The sequence below is a fragment of the Leptodactylus fuscus genome, chromosome 5, assembly GCF_031893055.1.
Source record: "Leptodactylus fuscus isolate aLepFus1 chromosome 5, aLepFus1.hap2, whole genome shotgun sequence".
Lineage (NCBI taxonomy): Eukaryota > Metazoa > Chordata > Amphibia > Anura > Leptodactylidae > Leptodactylus > Leptodactylus fuscus.
In genome coordinates this window covers 74,134,678-74,149,783 of record NC_134269.1, presented here as the reverse complement: position 1 = coordinate 74,149,783, position 15,106 = coordinate 74,134,678, and the positions used below count along the sequence as shown (strand labels likewise).

At 40.9% G+C, this 15,106-nt stretch overlaps 1 protein-coding gene across 1 annotated transcript in view; it reads left to right on the top strand.

The window, feature by feature from the left end:
- The window catches only part of SLC12A1 (solute carrier family 12 member 1), an 86,713-nt gene that overhangs the window by 41,473 nt on the left and 30,134 nt on the right, over positions 1-15,106 (top strand). The window contains exons 13-19 of the mRNA XM_075273442.1: positions 851-952; positions 2,978-3,133; positions 4,367-4,466; positions 5,376-5,487; positions 6,133-6,273; positions 12,477-12,583; positions 13,761-13,843. Coding sequence (XP_075129543.1) covers positions 851-952; positions 2,978-3,133; positions 4,367-4,466; positions 5,376-5,487; positions 6,133-6,273; positions 12,477-12,583; positions 13,761-13,843 — 801 coding nt within the window. The remainder of the gene's footprint in view (positions 1-850; positions 953-2,977; positions 3,134-4,366; positions 4,467-5,375; positions 5,488-6,132; positions 6,274-12,476; positions 12,584-13,760; positions 13,844-15,106) is intronic.

The following is a 15,106-nucleotide window of genomic DNA, read 5'->3' as shown; positions in this document are numbered from 1 at the left end:
ATTGTAACAGAAATTCATCAGAGGAAAACTCTGTGAACTTTTTGTTTAAAGCGCTGCAGGAAGAACCGCGATGCATTGCCCCTGCGTTTTTTCCTGCAGCGCTTTATTGGTGTGGGACGTCCCGATTTGCCTTAGCTTTAGAAACGCACAGTTTTTTCTTCATTGTGTTTTTGCTGAGTTTTTCCCCATAGACTTTCTGCCCTTATTATACCAGAATTTCCACAGGTATAATTGATATGCTGTGATTATCAAAAGCATGCACATTTTTGAAAACTCAGCTTTTTTGCTGAAGATTTTTTTCTGCAATGTTTGAATGGGATTAGCCAGAAACCCATTCACTTTGCAGGTACTGTAAAACATAGAATTTTTGCTGCAGCATTTCTGCAGCGGCAAAAACACTGCATTTTTGCAACATGGTGCTTCACCCTAAATTTGTTGTTGCCATAATCGTACTGACCCACAGAAAACAGGTAACATGTCATTTTGGCTACTCAGTGAACACCATAAAATGAAGCATTTATGAAAGTCACGTAAATGCAGTTAATTCCACCCCGTTCTGAATTTTGGTAAAATTACAAAGTTCAATTTATCTTGTAAACATTAAGCTCTCATACAACTCTGTGAACATAAAATAATAAAGTTATGGCATTTGGAAAGTGGGGGGTTAAAAACCAAAATAAAAAAAATGGCTGTGATAGGAAGTGGTTGATGAATGTCATTGAGCTTTATACCTCTTTTTTTACTATGAAGTCAATATAGTTGGAAGGAAATTCCAGGGATGGTGTATATTGAACTGACAGAACATAACCATTTAGATACAGTATGATAACATGTCCTTTTCATCATGCAGCTGAGCTGAACACCATTGCACCCATCATCTCTAACTTCTTCCTGGCTTCTTATGCTCTGATCAACTTCTCATGTTTCCATGCTTCATATGCAAAATCACCAGGTCAGTATAATGAACACAGTCATATCATTTAATTCAGTTGGCATTATGTTATAGTAGTGGCGTAACTACCAGGGTAACAGTGTTTTTTTTTTTCTTAATAGGCAGTTACCGGCTGGAGTTACTCCAGCCGGTAATGGGCCCTAATTACTTACCAATCCTGGCAGGAGGCCCCACAAACACTATTATTATACTCAGGGGTCTTTTCAGATCCCGTAGTACAGGGGTAGGGAACGTACGGCTCTCCAGCTGTTGCAAAACTACAACTCCCAGCATGCATACTTGCTCCGCTGTTCTTGGGACTCCAATGGAAGTGAATGGAGCATGCTGGGAGTTGTAGTTTCCCAGCAGCTGGAGAGCCGAAGGTTCCCTACCGTGGCCGTAGTATAATGATCGGAGGCCCAGGAGAGGTAAGGAAACATAAAAAACATTGTTACTGGGGCAACATGGTGGCTCAGTGGTTAGCACTGCAGCCTTGCAGCAGTAGAGTTCTGGGTTCAATTCATGCCAGGAACAACATCTGCGAGGAGTTTGTATGTTCTCGCCGTGTTTGCATGGATTTGCGTGGACTGTCTAATACAGAAAATAAATACAGGATTACTTTCATCTAAGGGCATACCACCCAACTTTCAAATGACAGCAAAGGGGAAAGAATGTGCAGGGAATTTATCCCCACCCACTTCCACTCTGACCCCTGCCATTTTTCTTCATGCTCCAACACAGTATGAGGTCCCTACAGTCACCCTAGCATGATATGTCCCTACATTATAATGTCCCCCTCCAATTACCCCCACAGTATAAAGTCCCCCTTCATCTACTCCCACAATTTAATGCCCCCCCTCCAGGTGCCCCAACAGATTGATGTCCTTCCATATGCCCCCACAGTTAAAGCCGATCCTGCAGTTGCCCCCATAATATTATATCTGTCTTCTGATGCTAAACAAACATGAAAAAACTAATCGTCACCTCAACATGTTCCCCTGCTATTCTGTCAGCCGTCTCTGGTTCTGGTGGCTACAGGGAACTGTTGGGGTGATGTAAATGACGTCACTACATTGCTCCTTCTACTACCAGAGCAGAGCCAGGCGAATGCTGACAGCTCCCTGCTTCCCTATTGTACTCAATCATCTGTGTCCTCCAGACTTGGATAAGTTGAAACCGGGACATACAGAATCTGGGACTGTCTTGCTGAGTCTGGGATTGTTGCGAGGTATGTATGTGGTTATGGAAACAGGGGGAAGACAGCTCCAAAGCAAACATAGGGCCCTTAACCTGTTTGCGGTTTATTACATCACAACCACAACGATCCATGTAATGTTATATAATATATAATAACAATAATATTGTATGTTGCTATAAAATAACTACATGTTGCTCAGTGACAATTTCTTTATATGGGTTGTACAAATTGCATGTTAATGGTCCCAGCAATAGGATATATGCAGGGCTCTATCTGGGGAGCCAACATTGCCATATTCCTTTGTTCTTGAAGGTTTTTAGAATAAGTAGAGACAAGATTGTCAATATCCTTCTTCCAGACCATATCTTTAAAGCACACATCCCTGCATCACTGTATTGCTGCATTGATTATACATTTAGAAATATGACACAATATTAATTAAGCCAGTAATACTAATGCGATATTTAATGGCAATATTGGCAGGAAACAGACACTCTGGAGATCAAGGGAATTTAAAAAAAACAAACATTATTTTGCATTGTTTAATAACCCTTTCAAAGGCCTCGGCTCCATTGCCTGCAAAAAGATGTTATTGTTACACAAAACTGTTAACCTTGCTTATTTACAGTATTACTAGCATAAGTTTTTAATGTAGGGATGTTCCGCTAGAAGATTTATCCGATGTTCAAAACACAACCACATTATTCGGTACAACTAGCTCATAGGCAGTCATAGAACCGATTGTAGGGAAATACATAGTATGTAGGCTTCTTAATAAAATGTCCTAATAATTTATGTATCTGCCTACTTTTAATATATATAATGATGTATCAATCTTATATAAACAGGATGGAGACCTGCATTCAAATATTATAACATGTGGGTGTCCTTGTTTGGAGCTATGCTGTGTTGTGGAGTGATGTTCGTCATCAACTGGTGGGCTGCTGTCATCACCTATGGGATAGAACTTTTCCTGTACATCTATGTGACCTACAAGAAGCCAGGTATAATAAACTGTATAGCAAATTATCCACAGAATAAGGCATAACTTGCTGACCTGTTGGGTCCAATCATTGGGCTCCCACTAATGGAAAGATGGATGGATCATAACCTGCTCTGGTGCTACAATCCCTTTAAACAGTTATCATCACAAGTAATGAAGACAAAAAGAGAAGAACACCGAGCAAGTTTATAGTGTAGATATGTTGGCAATGGGTTCTGGAAACAGAAAGAAATAGAAGAAAGGACCAGTTGGTCCCTCACCTTCAAGTGTTGTCAATGAGTCACAGCACCAATGGGAGCATAGAAGGTGAAGGTGGCTGCAGAGTCCACAGACTGGTCGCCATGGACTAGATGGTGGTCAGAGGGAGGAAGCCAGTGGCTCGGAATGGAGGTCTGTGCAGACCTGACCCCCTGGCTTCCTCCCTCCTATCATCACAAGTAATGTCAGGTTTACCAACCTAATGGACTCATTTTGTGCTTATTTTAATGTTTTGGACAGAAATAAATGGTAATCTAAGCAATATTTTATTTAACTTTGGTATAGATTTTGACCACAGATGATGTGGCTCAGGGATAACTACATTATGACTGGGGAGGCCCAAGTGAAAAAGAAAAAAAAAAAAGGCCTGCTCTATTACAGAAATTTGCGTTATTAGTGTGGGGGTAGCCTATTCACTATGCTCTTTTATTAGTCAGATTAGAGACTGTCTACTAAGAGCATCTCTCCATATGGAGGACCTAACATTGTATGTGCATTATAGCTCTCTTTCAGAAAAAAAAACAAAAAAAAAAAACACCAGCAGGCAGCAGTCCTATAAGTCATTGCCCGACCATTAGTACTCAGCTAGCATATAAACCAAAGCAGACTGTCATCTGCAGTCAGCTGTTTCAGGATATGTGCCTTTTATCAATTTACTATAAGACTGTTTGTACCTTCATGATGGTCTTTGTAAGGAGATATAGTATCCTTAATATCCCCACAAATGCCTCAAACCTAGTCAAACCAGTGTTTTACTCATAACTGCAGTCACCCTGAAAATATATAATCTTCATCATTATTAGTTCCTACAATTTTATTCAGAAAACCATATTAACATTACTTGCATATTTTGTCAACACCGATTTTTATTGATCAGTATGGAAGCAATGATATGTATAATTCTATCTATGGTGTTAAAGTGTCTAAACTTGCCCATTCCATTCATAGTAAACTAATGTCATTGTTTTCTGGACAGATGTTAATTGGGGGTCTTCAACTCAAGCTCTTCAATACACAAAAGCCCTAAGTGGTGCCTTGGACCTGAACATTATAGATGAGCATGTGAAAAACTTCAGGTATTGCCTATGATATATCTGCTCTTTTAAACTGTCACTGACCTAAAGGCTATGTACCATTTTATTGGTCTGATGCATGTAAAAAATAGAGGGGTTATCTAGGAGGCAAGGAGGTTGGGGAAAATTATTTAAAAAAAAAAATACTTACCTGTCCTGGGTTTTCTGGTGTCTCCCACCACAGTCCGGTCCTGCTGCTCAGGCGTTGTCCAATTCTTATTTTATTAATGACCTGTGTTATCCTATCCTATCCTATCCTACCCTATCTTATCCATGTTCCTGATGTAAAATAAGAAATAACTGTAAATACCATTATGTTTTAGTTAAGCCCCATTATCAATTATAGGTCTAGTTGTTGTTTCCACTGGTCACTGCCACTGTCCTTGCAGATGATATTGCCTGATTCTGCAGACTTTGGCCAGGTTCTTGGAAGCTCCCAGTCTGGCCCCATATTGCAGGCATCAGGAGTGGCCATAGAACTACAGGAGCGTACTGCTGCCCGCATGTGAAGTCAGCTCTACCTGAGGCCTGCTGGCAGAGCCGACTTGCACATGCGTTGAATTTTGACCCACAGCGCGCCAGAATAAGAAGGTGAAGATGCAGCGCTGGGGAGAGTTCACACCCCCAGTGCTTTTTGAGCGCTGGGGCCCGCCCCCAGTGCTCCGAGAGAACTCATTTGCATACCGACAAAAACCGGGATTTCAGGCGAATGGCGGTGCAGAGAAGACAATGAAAGGTAGGAGAAGAATAGCCTTTCTTAAGGCTATTCCGAAGTCTTAGTCAGAAAAAAAGGCATTTGAATGATAGGATCCCTTTAATGAAGACTATTTGCAAAGATTCTTATTCTTTTGTGATATATGCAGTGTAGTAATAGATAAAAACAGCCGTCTTATTTTATTTTTCATTTTGTAGACCTCAATGCTTGGTTTTAACTGGTGCACCAATGGCAAGACCAGCCCTTTTGGATATTACCCACAGTATCACCAAGAATATAGGGCTTTGCATCTGCTGTGAGGTGTTTTCTGTAAGTAGACAGAACTAATGTTATGTATGCTTCTCTGATACAAAGAAAATCGTAAGTAATGTTTCGCCAGAGGAGAGGCTTAAACATGCCCTCATTGTTGTTCAGTCTTCTTTCTTTCCAATTTTCCACTGTTCTAAGCATTCAGGCAGATTCTGGAACTTGTAGCGTATAATGCAATCGAGTGATGTCTGTACAAACAAGAAATAGATTAGATTGCTTTAAGGATTTCAGCACAAGTCATTAAATCATAGTAAAACATGTCTTGGTTTAACCTCCACTGAAAATAGATTTTTCATATGGATAAGACCTTCAGAGTTCTTAAACTTCAATATTAGTTTCACTGCGGCTCAATGCTGGTTGCTTGTAGCAAGTACAAGCTAAAGATATTGATAGCAATTAACTAGTTAATAGATCAATATGGCTTCCAGACTCTGATACATTCATTACATTACCGTTGTGTTGTACTCATTATCCATCACTGGGTAATAAATAATACGCAATCTCATCCATCTGTCATCTTCATTGTGGCGAGCAAAAGAAAATATAATTGTTTTATTTTCATGTTATACTTTGAAACATTTTCCAAAGATTGGGTTGAACATTTGATAAGGTTTCATTCTGCTAAACCCTTCTTGTGTTATGCAGGGACCACGCAAACAAGCTGTAAAAGAAATGAACAGTGGGATGATCAAAAAGCAGACGTGGTTAAATAAAAACAAAAAGAAAGCCTTTTACGCTGCTGTTGCTGCAGAAAACTTCCGTGAGGGTACAAGAACACTCCTTCAGGTATGCTTAAGGCACAGAAGATTATGTGTTCTTCTCCATAACAAAACACATCATAATCTTCGGCATGATCAAAACAGGAACATAGAGTCTACAGGTTCAGAGGAGGGAAACTATCAGAGGGAGACCAGACTAGGAGCAGATAAAGAGGGGTGGAGCAACTACAAGGGGAGGGAAGAGAGAGAAATAAAATGGAAGGGGGGGGGGCTCTCAGGTAAACACCAAATGTTCTCAAGGTGTTCATATTGTATTAGGAACATGGGGCCGATGGGTACATTGCATCAGTGTGTGAACCAGGATCACAGTTATGAAAAAACAAGATGCACACACAGCCTAAACTACGGGGCTATTGTTACAAGAACCACTATATTACACAATAAAGCAAATTCCAGTAATAAGAACAACATTGGCTTTATTGTTTATATCACCACCTGCCCATAAGCGTAAGTTCATACGGAGATTTTTGGACCGCAACCTGAGGCGGAGGCTGCCTCAGGTTCCGGACCAAAAACTGGGTAGCCGCGACTGAAAGCCAGTTCACTGCACCAGCATCCAGCCGCACACTCCACTCCAGATTAGGCCCAATGAATGGGCCTAGTCCGGAGGAGGGTGTGTCTTCAGGTCGAATCGCGAGGTGAAATGGCCTGAAGAATGAGCATCTCGCTTCTTTTTTCCAGGAGACGGAAGAAGTGCCTGAGTGGCTCCCATTGATTTCAATGGGAGCCGTCTTTTTGGTCAGGATTTTGAGGTGGATATGGCCTCAAAATCCTGACCAAAAATCTCAGTGTGGACTTAGCCTAAATCATTCCATATTCTGAAAAGGTCATTAAGACTAAACCTACGCTCACACGACGGTGGTAGAAAATGGCCATGAAAAATACACATTTTTCCCAGCTAGCCTACGTTTAGACAATCATGGTACAAAATGACTGTAAAAAAAATTACAATTTTTCTCACTTGTTTTGCACCCAAGGAGGACCCGTTTTCAAAGATCCCTCATACATACAAAGTAGGACAGACCATCAAAAAATCTGTCATGTGAATAGCCCCCATTCATATAAAGTGAATTTAATGCAGCCGTGTGATGATCGGCCGATTTTCACTGTTGTGTGAATGTAGGCTAACTGCATGCTTTTCCCAAGACCCAAAAACTTCTTTTCTATTTTCCGGAGCATTAGCAGGCAACAATAAAAATCTAATCCCTGCTTAGAGGAACGTAGCTTCTAACTAACTTCAGCAGGTAAGATCCTCAGCGTTCTAAACCTTGCATATGACATAAACGTGTCACGGCAAGTGATCCACGGCTTCAGTAATGAAGAAAAAGTCCTTGCAACATAAAAACTTCAGAACGTTTTCTGCTATCATTAAAAATCTAACAATGTGTACTAGTGCTAGCTACTAACTCCAGACAGCTCCAGGGCTGACATATTTCCTGACTGTTTTATACACTATTACATTTTTAATGATGGCCAGATACACTTGGGATTTTTTATAGACAGAAACTTTTTCCTTGATTATAAAAAGTTGAGGGTCACTTTTAATGAATCTGCTCTTATCTGGAGGTAAAAAGTTATGTAGAAATAATTTATCAAATAGATATCATTGTTTCCATTTGAGTAAAATGAGAATTTTTTATTTTTTTATAGTTTTGAAATAAAATACAAGCAATAATTCTATTAAAACCCACAGTTCTTATAGCTAAAATGTGGAAATTTTCACCCTGGAAGGGGAAAAAATATGAGAAAGAAAAAATCCTTAGTCAGACTTACATATGAATTTTTGGAATTTATACAGCGTCTCATGGAATGTCATATTGGAAAATACATAGTGTTTATTGGAAAACATCCATACATCTAACATACAAAGATGATAACAGCTCCATAGAATAACATACAAACAGAATATGGACCCAATAATGCAAGTGGATGGGCACTTCTTATGTAGAAACCACCCAATGTTAATGTATTTAAAATGTATAATTTATAATGTATTTCATGACAACCAATAAGAGATAAGATAATCCTTTAATAGTCCCACCATGAGGAAATTCAGTGAGTTACAGCAGCATGGATAGTACAGTAATATAGTTCAAGAAAGAAACACATACAAGCTCATAGCAGATAGAAAATATACTAGGAGTCATAGCAACTAGGAAGAAAAAGAAAGACACAGGATCATTTAGTTCTCTGTGTGGAGTGATCTCTGCTTAGCCTGATGTTGATTATACTGCCTGACCGCAGTTGGGAGGAAGGACAGCGCCGCACCTCCCATGAGGCGACCTGAAGCGACCGCTTCAGGCGGCGCTATGCCAGGGCCCCAGGGAGGGCGGCATTTTTGCTTACCACAAGCTCTCCTGGACTGGCTTAGCACCGAGCGGTGGATTGGGGAGGCCACTTGAGCAGCGCTGCTCCAGCGGCCTCCCCTCATGCACAGGCAGAGAGCAGGTCCTCTCCGTGCCTGCTCTCTACCTGCGAATGCCGCTAAGCCCCGCCCCTTCACTTCGTCCCACCCCATTCACTCAGCCACGCCCCCTCCGCCCCACCCCTCCCCCTCCCGGAGGGGGCGGCTTTCTGTCGTTCGCCTCGGGCAGCGAAAGGGGCAGGTTCACCCCTGAGGAAGGATCTCCAATGGCGCTACTTCTCACACTTGGGGTGAAGCAGTTGGTCACTGACAATATTGCCCAGTGCTATCACGGTCTCATACATGGGATGGGAGTTGTTCTCCAGCATGGAGCTCACCACAGACAGTATCCTTCTGTCACCCACCACTTGTACTGTAGCCTCACAATAAGGCTACACCTGAAAGATTGGCTTTTGCCTGCTGCTTGGACCCCCTGCTGGTCTTTAATTCTTAGCACCTCACAACACACAGGAAATGACCAGCTAATCACTGACCATGGTCATTACACACCTCAGCCAGTGATTTTTGGAGAAGCATTTACTGTGTGTCAAAAGGGACCAGAGACAATTTTAGAACAGGAGCAGTAATGAATTTGGGGAACCATACTAAGGGTAAGTTCACACTACCGTTATTTAATGTCTATTATTGTTAATGCTATTTAACAGACATTAAATAACAAATGTAAAAGGAGCCCCCTCTTCTGTCATGGTTTTTTACTTTTCTGATGGAAGCAGAAGTTGTGCATGCAGGATATTTTTAGGATTTGGGTGGAAATCCTGTTCAGTGTGACAGATTTTTTTTGAAGAAGAAGAAATTACCATTCTGGATAGACTTCTCCTTGTACTATGCCATTCCCCCTAAAGATGTATGACTAGGTTAACCACTAGGTCTCTTCTCAAAGAGCTAAGTCCACTGGTAACACCCAGCTATGAATTTAGCCATACATTTTTAGGAATAACAGAGGAACAGCACCATGCTGAGATATAAGAGAAGATGTTCTTGAATTGTTATTTCACGTGGAATATAGTTATTTACTAAAGCAGACATAACAATGTCTCAGGAGAGATGACAGGTCCACTTTATGGTTAATTCACTACCTATTCACACCTTATACCCTGCATTCCAATAAAAACTGATTTACCCTACAAAACGGCTATTTCTACCATCTGAGGATGACCTGTTTGTGCTAAATGCTGCCTTTGAAACACGATTCCTTCTAGTCAAGCGTTCTAATGGAAACTTCTGAGAGCAGATGAATTTGCCATCAGGCAGAATGTAAAATAAGGAGATTGCACTCGTCCCTGAAAACTCCCACAAAATCATTACGGCTTTTTACATCTTTGAATGACAAAAATCAATAAAAGTAAACATGTGATTGTGGCGAACATCACAGCTGCACTCTCGTAAAGTCGGCCAGGAACAAACTTGTCATTTCTGTGACAATAAAACCCCTGGAAAACAACATGTGCTCTGGAGATAGTAAGTTACAGATCTATTGAAATGACAGCTTGACAGCTGAAATCTAAATCCTTTTAATTGCAAGGAAATCATTTCCGTTCATCTGAAGTCATTTAATATACCAATGAAAGCAAAACTTCCCCTTCCATAGACAAACAAAAAAAAAGGCCCTGGTGGACATTTCACAATGCTGCCTGCCAATCTTGTACAGTATGTCATATCATCAGCAACTTCAAGACAGAACTTTTTCGTGGAAATTACTTAAACCCAGAATTTGGTTTTATTAGGTTGCTTATATAGCACATGTTCTGTAGTACTATACAAGATTCTGGCCATGTCTCCAGTGGCGTTAACTATCTAATGTTCTTATCTCAGACGGACATCAATAATTGGCCATGTTTTATAACCAACCAATTATCCTCCCAATATGTTTTACTGTGTGGGGAGACACTTATGTAGGCATGGCAAGGACATACAAACTTCATGCAGGTGTTGTCCTGGGTGGATTCAAGCCTAGGTCCTCAACACTGCATGACAAGAGTGTCTCTGCAGCATCACTGCACTGGCTACAAAATATTTGTAAGATTTTTCTATAAAATTACCCCACTCTCCAGGAGCTCTTCTAAAGTACACACTTCATCTATAACCAAGTAGCAAACCAATTAGGTATTACAATTAATAAACACGCAAAGGTAAAATTAAGATTGTTACCAATATATTATATTGGGTAGAACGCTTCAGAACGCTTCATAAAAAATGTATATATAACCCCAAATGTATAGAACTGTGATTAAATCCACCTTCAGCAGTCCCATACAGATGAGTAGCAAAGCACATGCTTGACTATCACTCCATTTATACAGGAGGACACAGGACCCCTGTTGCTGTGATTGGTGGGGGCCAAAGAAGTCAGACCCATCGATCAGATATTTATAATTTATCCTGTGGTTTGGTGTTTAGTAGAACCTGTTTAATATACAAATCAGGGGTCGGCAACCCCTGGCACGTGTGCTAAGAGTGGCACGTGAGGCATATTTCCCTGGCCTGGCAACCCAAGTACCTGAGGGAGCAGCACTTGGACAAACTCACCCAGGAACTTTGAAAAGACACCAGAACATAATAATAGCTTCTGCTATTATACGGTGTGGAGGGGCCACTATTGGACATTATACTATGTAGAGGAGCCACTATTGGACATTATATCATGTGGAGGGGCCACTGTGGGACATTATACCATGTGAAGAGGCCACTATGGGACATTATACTGTGAGGAGGGGCCAATATTGGACATTATACTATGAGGAGGAGCCACTATTGGACATTATACCATGTGGAGGGGCCACTGTGGGACATTATACCATGTGGAGGGGCCAATGTGGGATATTATACCATGTGAACATGTGAAGGGGCCACTATGGGACATTATACTGTGAGGAGGGGCCACTATTGGACATTTTAACATGTGAAGGGTTCGCTATGGAACATTATACCATGTGAAGGGGCCATTATGGGATATTATACAATGTGAAGTGGCCACTATGGAACATCATACTGTGTGAAGTGGCCACTATGGATCATTATACTGTATGGAGGGGCCACTATGGGTCATTTTTCTGTATGACGGTGTGTTTTTGCACAAACAACACAAGCACTTTTCTAATAAAAAATGCATGAATTTTTTGTGCAAAAAAACACCATGTGAACTCAGATTTACATCAAAGTAAAAGTACCAGTGGCTATAGCTGCATCCAGATACAGTACATAGTGTGTTTCCACCATAAAGCTGCTGCCATACTGTGCTTCTAAGCGCATACATTTACCACTAATTGGCGACTGCACATGGACTTTCATTGCTTACAGCCTTCCCGGGAAATAGCAGTAAATGCATGTGCCTATATGCATCTCGTGGCAGCAGGTCTGTGGTCTATGACTTTAGTATAGGGGTCGTCAGCCTTACAATTATTGCCCGGTACTCCAAGTACCTCACCTTTGATTTTTTTTCTTTATTTAAATTGGCACACCGTACAAAAAAGGTTGCCTACTCCTGGTATAAATGAACAAACTCAAATCTTTAGCACTGCCCCAAATCCAGAGTCCTTGCAGAGGAATATTACTGCTGTGGCACACAATATAGTCTTTGCTTTTTTAGGGCTGGGTGGTAGAGAATTCTTACCAAGGTAATCATAGAGAATATATACATTACATTTATACCAAGTGATAGTTATTTTCATGATTTAGAATACCTCAAAGTTCTTCATTAAAAGGTTGAAGAATCAATTGCAAAGTAAACAATATAATAATGATATTTTTAATAGACTGTTATTTAGTAATCATTTATTATTCTGCAGGCTGCCGGTTTGGGAAGAATGAAGCCAAATACCCTGGTGATGGGCTTCAAGAAAGACTGGAGACAGGCCAGCACTGTGGACTTGGCAAACTATGTGGGCATATTGCAGTAAGTGCTCTTATCTTGGCTTTTGTGGGCCAGCTTTGCTCACTTATGTTGTTTCCATTTATAAAACAAGTGTAGACATATGTGTTATATTCATATATTCTCATATTCAATACAGAATACTTGTTGGTCTACATTAACTATAACTGATACAACAAGACCTGTACTTAAAAGAAATCAATATTTACAATGAGGATGCATCTGGCTGCCAACTGTTCTACTTGCTCACTGAGCCGAGGTGATGCCAACACCTGCTCTCAAAGGAATAAAGTCTTGCCAAAAATACAAAAGCGCCAACATAAAATGACAGACCAAACGGTCACGCCATAATTATATTTACAAAGCGTAATGCATTTGCTTTGGTCTAGGCTCTCAATCATCACTAGATTGGACTTGCTGCATTCTCAGATTCGCTGTTGAACGAGTGTCCCAACTGTTACACTGATAATGACAAGTCTATTAGAAACAAGGCACCTGCTGTGTAACTGAACAACCCATAGAAAAGTTCACTTCTTTAGTTTAGCTGAAATAATGGATATCTTGTTGAAGGTGGTAATTAGTGGCTCGGAAGGAAAAAGTTATTATATTCTAATACAAAACACTGAGAAAAATCCTACAAAATTAAGAGGGAAAAGTCACCTTTACAGAGTGAGAAAATGTCTACACTTTTAACCCACAAGTTCCAAGCTACTATGGATTTTCAAGCATTGACTTGGCAGGGAAAGGATTGATTAACTGAAGGGATAAAAACACCATTACATAATAAATAAAAAAAAGTTCTTAAAAATTGTATTCAGTTATTTCTTGTTTTCCTGCACAAAGGAAGAACATTGGTAAACATTTCACCCACAAGTATGGTGAAGTATTGACAATATATCGCACTGAAACATGGTAGGGATGGGATGGTAGGGATGGGACTAGTGAACTTAAAAGGAAATAAAAAACAATAACCCATACATAAGAAGTTCTTAAAACCAGTTATACAGCAATTCTGAGTAATATATTTTTCAGGGTGATGCCATATGGACACCTTAGCAAAATAAGGACTTTTATTTAGGCTGTGTTAGATGACTGTGCTGAAATACACAAATAAAATATGGCTAGTCTTACGAGGATTGTCTTACTGATATAGATTCCTTGATTTTCTATCACATATATTATATTCTGTGTTTCTCTACAGTGATGCCTTTGACTTTGAATATGGAATTGTAATTGTGAGGAATAGCCAAGGATTTGACATCTCTGCAGTTCTTCAGGCTCAAGGTAAAAATGGCCATCCAAAAGTCTTTGGGCTTAAATGTATAATGTAAGACAGACGCCAAAGTTGCACAACTTTGGTATCAGTTGTTTCCAAATTAGGTAAAAAAACAACAGTTTTATGTGAATCCAGCCTTAGGCTAAGACCCCATGTTGCGTAAACGCAACTTTTTTTGTTGTGGTTTTTTGAGCCAAAACCAATAATGGCTACTAAAGGAATGGGAAATGTATAGGAAGTACTTTTACTTCTACCTTCTGCTCAATCCACTATTGGCTTTGGCTCAAAAAACCGCAACAAATTCTGCAATAAAAAAAAAAAGCTGTGTTTACGCATGTGAGGCTTTAGCCTTAAAGAGGACCTTTCATCAGATCGGGCACATGCAATTCTATATACTGCTGGAAAGCTGACAGTGCGCTGAATTCAGCGCACTGTCGGCTTTCCCGATCTGTGCCCGGTGTAAAGCGCTATCGGTCCTGGTACCGTAGCGCTTTACAGTCAGGAGGGCGTTTCTGACACTTAGCCAGGGACGCCCTTCTGCCCAGCAGCGCCTATCGCGCTGTACTGTGGAGCGGGGAGGAACGCCCCCTCCCGTCCTGATAATACTCGTCTATGGACGAGCACTGTGAACAGAGGGAGGGGGCGTTCCTCCCCGCTCACACAGTACAGCGCGATAGGCGCTGCTGGGCAGAAGGGCGTCCATGGCTAAGTGTCAGAAACACCCTCCTGACTGTAAAGAGCTACGGTACCGGGACCAATAGCGCTTTACACCGGGCACAGATCGGGAAAGCCGACAGCGTGCTGAATTCAGCGCACCGTCAGCTTTCCAGCAGTATATAGAACTGCATGTGCCCGATCTGATGAAAGGTCCTCTTTAAGAATGAGCAAGCTGCTTCTTTTTTCCGGGGGCCGGAACAAGCGGCTCCCAGAAAAAAGAACTGACCGGTTCCCATTGGTTTCAATTAGAGTTGTCTTCTTGGTCAGGATTTTGAGGTGAATTCGACCTCAAAATCCTGACCAAAAGACTACGTGTGAACTCAGCCTTTAGACTGTAAAGTAAAACTACCACTGGTTTGTTATCTCAAAAATTGGGAAAGCCTTCTCCTGAAGTCTCACATTCATACACAGTTAGGCCACTTTTTATATGGCCATCACATGGAACTCATGCCTGTAGTTTTCACTTAGTAAGTGTTTGTCAGCAGGCTAGGTGGCCACAACTAGTGATTTGAATCTCATGAAAAAGCTTAAAGTTAAGTTCCCACATTGTGGAA